Source organism: Chiloscyllium plagiosum, chromosome 28 (assembly GCF_004010195.1).
Source record: "Chiloscyllium plagiosum isolate BGI_BamShark_2017 chromosome 28, ASM401019v2, whole genome shotgun sequence".
Lineage (NCBI taxonomy): Eukaryota > Metazoa > Chordata > Chondrichthyes > Orectolobiformes > Hemiscylliidae > Chiloscyllium > Chiloscyllium plagiosum.
In genome coordinates, this window is record NC_057737.1 from 48,866,871 (window position 1) to 48,874,220 (window position 7,350).

The 7,350-nt window shown below is 43.5% G+C and overlaps 1 protein-coding gene across 1 annotated transcript in view; it reads right to left on the reverse strand.

The window, feature by feature from the left end:
* The window catches only part of LOC122564236 (collagen alpha-1(XXVI) chain-like), a 51,207-nt gene extending 44,310 nt beyond the window's left edge, over positions 1-6,897 (reverse strand). Inside the window, exon 1 of the mRNA XM_043718934.1 lies at positions 6,518-6,897. Coding sequence (XP_043574869.1) covers positions 6,518-6,669 — 152 coding nt within the window. The 5' untranslated portion in view covers positions 6,670-6,897. The remainder of the gene's footprint in view (positions 1-6,517) is intronic.
* Positions 6,898-7,350: the final 453 nt, after the last annotated feature.

The window sequence follows — 7,350 nt, forward strand, 5'->3', positions numbered from 1 at the left end:
TGACTATCGATGATACAAATATCTCAGCAAGAGGCCCAGCAATCACTTCTCTAGCTTCCCACAGAGTTCTCAGGTACACCTGATCTGGTCCTGGGGATTTATCCACCTTTAACTGTTTCAAGACATCCAGCACTTCCTCCTCTGTAATCTGGACATTTTGCAAGATGTCACCATCTATTTCCCTACATTGTATATCTTCCATATCCTTTTCCACAGTAAATACTGATGCAAAATATTCATTTAATATCTCCCCATTTTCTGTGGCTCCACACAAAGGCCACCTTGCTGATCTTTGAGGGGCCCTATTCTCTCCCTTGTTACCCTTTTGTCCTTAATATATAAAACCCCTTTGGATTTTCCTTAATTCTATTTGCCAAAGCTATCTCATGTTCCCGTTTTGCCCTCCTGATTTCCCTCTTAAGTATACTCCTACTTCCTTTATACTCTAAGGATTCATTCGATCTATCCTGTCTGTACCTGACATATGCTTCCTTCTTTTTCTTAACCAAAGCCTCAATTTCTTTAGTCATCCAGCATTCCCTGTACCTACCAGCCTTCCCTTTCAGCCTGACAGGAATATATGTTCTCTGGATTCTTTCTATCTCATTTCTGAAGGCTTCCCATTTTCCAGCCACCCCTTTACCTGCGAACATCTGCCTCCAATCAACTTTTGAAAGTTCTTGTCTAATACCGTCGAAATTGGCCTTTCTCCAATTGAGAACTTCAACTTTTAGATCTGGTCTATCCTTTTCCATCACTATTTTAAAACGAATAGAATTATGGTCGCTGGCCCCAAAGTGCTCCCCCACTGACACCTCAGTCACCTGCCCTGCCTTATTTCCCATGAGTAGGTCATGTTTTGCACCTTCTCTAGTAGGTACATCCACATACTGAATCAGAAAATTGTCTTGTACACACTTAAGAAATTCCTTTCCATCTAAACCTTTAACACTATGGCAGCCCCAGTTGATATATGGAAAGTTAAAATCCCCTACCATAGACACCATATTATTCTTACAGATAGCTGAGATCTCCTGACAAGTTTGTTTCTCAATTTCCATCTGACTATTGGGGGGGTCTATAACACAATCGCAATAAGGTGATCATCCCTTTCTTATTTCTCAGTTCCACCCAAATAACTTCCCTGGATGTATTTCCAGGAATATCCTCCCTCAGCACAGCTGTAATGCTATCCCTTATCAAAAATGCCACTCCCCCTCCTCTTTTGCCTCCCTTTCTATCCTTCCTGTAGCATTTGTATCTTGGAACATTCAGCTGCCAGTCCTGCCCATCCCTGAGCCATGTTTCCGTACTTGCTATGATATCCCAGTCCCATTTTCCTTACCATGTCCTGAGTTCATCTGCCTTCCCTGTTAGGCCCATTGCATTGAAATAAATGCAGTTTAATTTATTAGTCCTACCTTGTCCCTGCCTGTCCTGACTGTTTGACTCGCTTCTGTTCTCAGCTGTACCCATCTCAGATCGATCTCTTTCCTCACTATCTCCCTGGGTCCCCCCACCACCACCTTACTAGTTTAAATCCTCCTAAGCAGTTCTAGCAAATTTCCCTGCCAGTATATTAGTCCCCTTCCAATTTAGGTGCAATCCGTCTTTCTTGTGCAGGTCACTTCTACCCCAAAAGAGATTCTAATGATCCAAAAATGTGAATCCTTCTCCCATACACCAGCTCCTCAGCCATGCGTTCATCTGCTCTATCCTCCTATTGCTGCCCTCACTAGCTGATGCTGTTTCTCCCCCCTCATTCCCACTCAGTTAAAGTTGGCACCCTCCCTTTTCATTCAGTTGGAAAGCATAAATTCACAAGGTTTGAGTAGAAGCAACAATCTGCTCTACAGTTTAACTCCGAACAAAGGGTATGCCGAACATTTTGAAAGTAAACAAAGCTTATCGCTGTTGTCAGGCAGAGAAATTCAGGGGATTCCCATAAAAGATTTTCCCAGTCAATCAGACAGAGGAACTGGGGAGACAGAATGAGTGAGCTATCACATTGTTATTGACACTGTTGCAATAATAGAATGATATTGAGGGATTGCATTATTAACTGGAATAATAAATGCGTAAAAGGTTAGAAGGACCTGATTTCTTGAAATGTGTTCAGGAGAGTTTTTTTTATATCAACATGTCGATGGTCCAACAAGGGACTGTGCAGTGCTAGACCTAATTGTGGGGATCAAAGCCGGACAGTTGTATGAGGTGATAGTGGAGGAGCATTTCAGTGATAGTGATCACAACACTGTACATTTTAAGTTATTATGGAAAAGGAGAAAGATGATCTGCAGGATAAAAGGAGTATTGAATTGAGAGAAGGCAGATTTTATTAAAATAAGGCAGGATCTAGCCAAATTAGACTTGAAAGAGCTACCTGAAGGTAAATCTACAGTAGAACAATGAGAGGCATTCAAAAAAGGTGCTGGGGGTAAGTACAAGCCCAAATTGACCACTTTCAGCAAATAAAGGTAAACAAATCAAAGGAAGCCCTGGAGGGGGACAGGAAGTGCAAGGGGGTACTTAAGAAAGCAATTGGGAGAGAAAAGAGGAGGCATGAGAAAACACTGGCAGGCAAGATTAGAGAGAGAGTCCCAAGATATTCGATGAGTATATTAAGGGGAAATCCCTCAATATAATTATCCTATTATTACAACAGTGTTAATAACAATGGGATAGCTCCCAGTGAAGAGCAAGGTTCAAGAGGGATGGAGGGGAAATCTTTGTGCAGAGCCGGACAAAATTGGTAGAGTGTTAAAGGCATTCTTCACATCGGTCTTTACTCAGGAGAAGGACAGAGGTACAGAATTTGAAAAGATGTTGGTCAGAAAGGTTTTTGAGCAGTTAGAGACAGGGATCCAGGATAACTTGGCAAGGTTGATCCAAAATTGCCTTAATGTCAGGGAGAGACAGGGAGTTGTGTGACTGGAATCCAACATGTAGTTGTGTACCACAGGAATCAGTGCTGGGTCTATTATGGTTTGTGATAGGAGTGATGTAGATGAGAATATCGGGGCGGGGGCATGATAATGACGTTTGTGGATAGCACAAAGACTGGCTGTGTGTGGAAGAAGTAAGGAAGATGTATAGAAGGGTAAAGTCAGATTTTATTTATAACAATCATTGACATCCAGACATGCAGAGTAGATTGAGTGAAGCTGTTTTTATTTGTAAAATAAACACGAATGTGAAGGTAATCCATATTCAACAACTTGCTCTGAAACCCAGCTCACATTTTAACAATAGTGACAAATTCCATGACCGTGCCTGAGACAATAAACATCATTCCAAATTATATAAGCCACAAAATTATTTTTTAAAAATACCAATTCACCTTAACGTCAAAGGATCTTTCAAAACGTTCCAGCATCCGGAACCATAGTTTCATTAAAGCCTAATCAATTCTTCCTTTGTCCAAACACTATCTATATTTCACACTTTGCTGAAATCTATCCATTAATCTTTGAAAGATATAACTGAGAAACAAAGGTAACTAACAGATAAAAACTATATTACCACATGCCTTCAGCAGTAGAGGGAGCCAAACATTTCAGACTGAGGTGAGAATTTTCACCAAAGGGTTGGGAAACTTGGGATTTCTGTACCCTGCAGTTTACAGATGCTCCATTATTGAAGCATGCACCAACAATTTCTAGGGTTTACTGTTAACCAGAATTTCAACTGGACCAGCTATACAAATATAGTCAAGAGTATGGTGCTGGAAAGGCACAGCAGGTGCTCTCCATCCCCAAGGCTCCCAGCCTCATTCCTGATGAAAGGCTTTTGTCTGAAACGTTGATTTTCCTATTCCTCGGATGCTGCCTGACCTGCTGTGCTTTTCCAGCACCAAACTCTTGACTCTAATCTCCAGCATCTGCAGCTCTCACTTTAGCCATACAAATACAGTAGCTACTGGATCAGATCCAAGGTTGGGAATTCTACAATGACTCCTGGCTGCCCACCACTTCAAATGTGTGATGGGATACTCCCACCTTCCTAGATGGGTTCATCTCCAACAGCATAAGAAACCCGACACCATCCAGAGCAAAGCAGCTCACTTGATTGTTTGTGAACACAATGCTATTCATTCCATCTTCCACCAACGTTCAGTAGCAGCAGTGAGTGCCATCTACAAGATGCAAACATTCACCAAAGCTCCAATGACACAACATTCTAAACCCACGACCACTTCTATCTAGAAGGATAAGGGCAGCAGATATAAGGGAATATTACCACCTGCAAGTAGCCCTCCAAGCCACTCACCTTCCTTACCAGGAAATATATCATCATTTCTTCACTGTCACTGGCTCAAAATCCTGGAATACCCTCCTAATGGCATTGTGGGTCAACCTACAGGACATGGTCTGCACCGCTTCAAGAAGACAGTTCACCGCCACCTTCTCAAAGGCAAATAGGGATGGGCAATAAATGCTGGCACAGCTTGTGATGGTCATGGCCCATGAGAGTATAGAAAAAGACCAACAGCTTTGGGCCAACACTTCATGGAGAAATAATCTCATTTACTACAATGGAGTATTACCTCAGTCTTACTTCAACTGATTCCATGAATCTGATTCTAATTCACTCTGGTCATCTAACATGAACTACAACAACAACCTTCAGACTAATTAGTTGCATTTTCTGATGCCATTAGCATCACACTAAGTAAATGCATCATATTCACTTGGTCTAGCAAACCAATAATATCTTAACCACCAAACCCAGAGGGTTTCCATTATAAATCTTATGCCACAGCACAAGAAGATCCCCACCCACAGTGCCTCTGCAGGCCTTTTGGAAAATCTGCTAAACCCTAAGGCTCACACAAAGCAGTTTCATCCCTGCAACCCTGGAAATTCATTCTCATCAAATAAAATCCAATTGCCTTTTGAAAGTTTCTGTGTGATCTGACTGCACTAGCCTTTCGTGCCATATGTTTCATCTCTTTATCACACTTGTGTATGAACAAATGCATCCTCGTATCTCCTCTAGTTTTTTCACCATCGTGAAAACTGAAACCTTAGTCTTTTATCCTGTGGCTTGATGCCACACTGAATTTTGGCTCCTTACAGACTGGTCAAGGTTTCAAGCTGAGATTTCAAAGTCACAATATTTATAATACATTAAAACAAACACCTGCTAATAACCAAACACTGCCAATAACCAAAGATCTACCAGGTTCTGATTTATTGTTGCATTATTCTTGCATTGAAGACAATGCTGTCTTCTGCATGTGTTTGCCTGTGTGCGCTGAAGATTTCCCCAGTATAGACAGCTAGAGTGCTCTAACTCTATCCATGCAATTTGTTTTACTCAATGAAGCATAGCTCCATGACATCATCACAAAAGTTGCTCCAGGGTCCTGAAGTCCTTATGCAACACTCTAGTTAGCCAATCGTTTTGTGTCTCCTTGCAAACTTTGAAACTGTGCACCCTGTACTCAAGGAGAAAGTGAGGACTGCAGACGCTGGAGATCAGAGCTGAAAAATGTGTTGCTGGAAAAGCGCAACGGGTCAGGCAGCATCAAAGGAGCAGGAGAATCAACGTTTCGGGCATAAGCCCTTCTTCACCCTCCTCATTCCTGAACCAGCTAGAGATTGGAACAATTGCAATCATCCAGTCCTCAGGTACCACTCACAGAAGCATGATCAAAGCTTCTGCTACTTCCACCCTTCCGTCACTTAGTAACAGAGGATACATCATAACTGGAACAGACAACTTGACAAGTTTCAGTCATGTTAAACAGTTTATATCCAGTCCGTTATCTCCCCGCTCAATGGCGCCATCTTCTGTTGTAGACTGAGGAAAGATGTTGAACTCAGCAAAGCTTGACAAGGATGTTGCCAGTATTGAGAGTTGGAGCTATAGGAAGAGGCTGAATAGGCTGGGGCTACTTTCTCTGGAGTGTAGGAGGCTGAGGAATGACATTATAGAGGTTTATAAGATCACGAAGAATGAATAGGCAAGGTTTTATTCCCCAGGATAGGGGAGTCCAAAACCATAGATTCAAGGTGAGATTTAGAGTCATAGAGATGTAGGGCATAGAAACAGACCCTTCGGTCCAACCTGTCCATGCCGACCAGATATCCCAACCCAATCTATTTCCTCCGCATTGGCCCCATTCACCTCACACTAACCAGATATACTAGTCCCAGACAAGTCAGTCCTTTCTACTAACCAGTACCAATAGTTTTATAGCACCGGTCCTCTTGTATGTGCTAAATGATTCCTCAGCCTACACTAACCTATTTTACTCATCAAAAAAAATACTGGTTCCACACGGACATATTCCACTCACCGACACTTTCACTGACCACTTTCACTATTTTAACCCTTTAAACATGGACCGGCTTCACTAACCAATTTCACCATTCGAACCGGATCTACCACTTCCACGTTGACCAGTTTCACTACTTTAACCAGTTTCGCTAACTGGTTTAACCATTCTAACCAATGCCACTTACCATGACCGCATGCAGCGCCCTCTCTCCCTCTCTCTCCGCTAACTTACCGGCGGCTGTTGGCGGCGCTGGCCGGTTGTCCCGCCGCCTGCTCCGGGGAGCCGAGCTGGAGCGGGGAGCCTGCGAACGGATAGTGGAAGGCGGTAGCTCTGGGCACGACCAGCACCTGCAGTAGGCACCAGAGCGGGAGAAGCGGGGACATGCCGGGACCGAAGGAAAGGTGAAACCCCAGATACCCCAGAGGCTCAGTCCCTCTCCCAGACACTCCCGTGGCTCGGTCTCTCTGCTCACTCAGTGACCATCAGCATCAAATTGTGAGAATGTGCAGCTAACACTGGCCTTTCTCCAAATTATTGTGGCGACTCCACGAGTCCCAATAGCAGAGTGCTCCTGGTGAATCGGCCGGCCCATTCCGGGGAGTTACCTTGATTCATTCATACACACAGTCCCAATAATTCACACACACACACACTTATTAACTCCATCAGAGCCGGATACACACAAGCACACTCGCATCCCTCGGACCAGCTTCCCCCACGCTCAGGGACACGATCTGCTTCCTGGCAAGCCCACCTCTACACGTACTTCACAGGACACATCTACCAGCCTTCCTCTGAGCGGCTGCTTTGTTGTCATGACCATAGAGTGATATAGCAGTGAAACAGACTCTTCGGCTCAACCAGTCCATGCTGAACATAATCCCAAACTACAGTAGTCCCACCTGTCTGCTCCTGGCCCATATCCCTCCAAACCTTTCCCAATCAGGTATTTATACAGATGTCTTTTAAACGTTGTAATTATACCCACACTCATCACTACTTCGTGAAGTTCATTTCACACGTGAACCACCCTCTGTGTAAAAAAAAATGTCAGTCATGTCTTT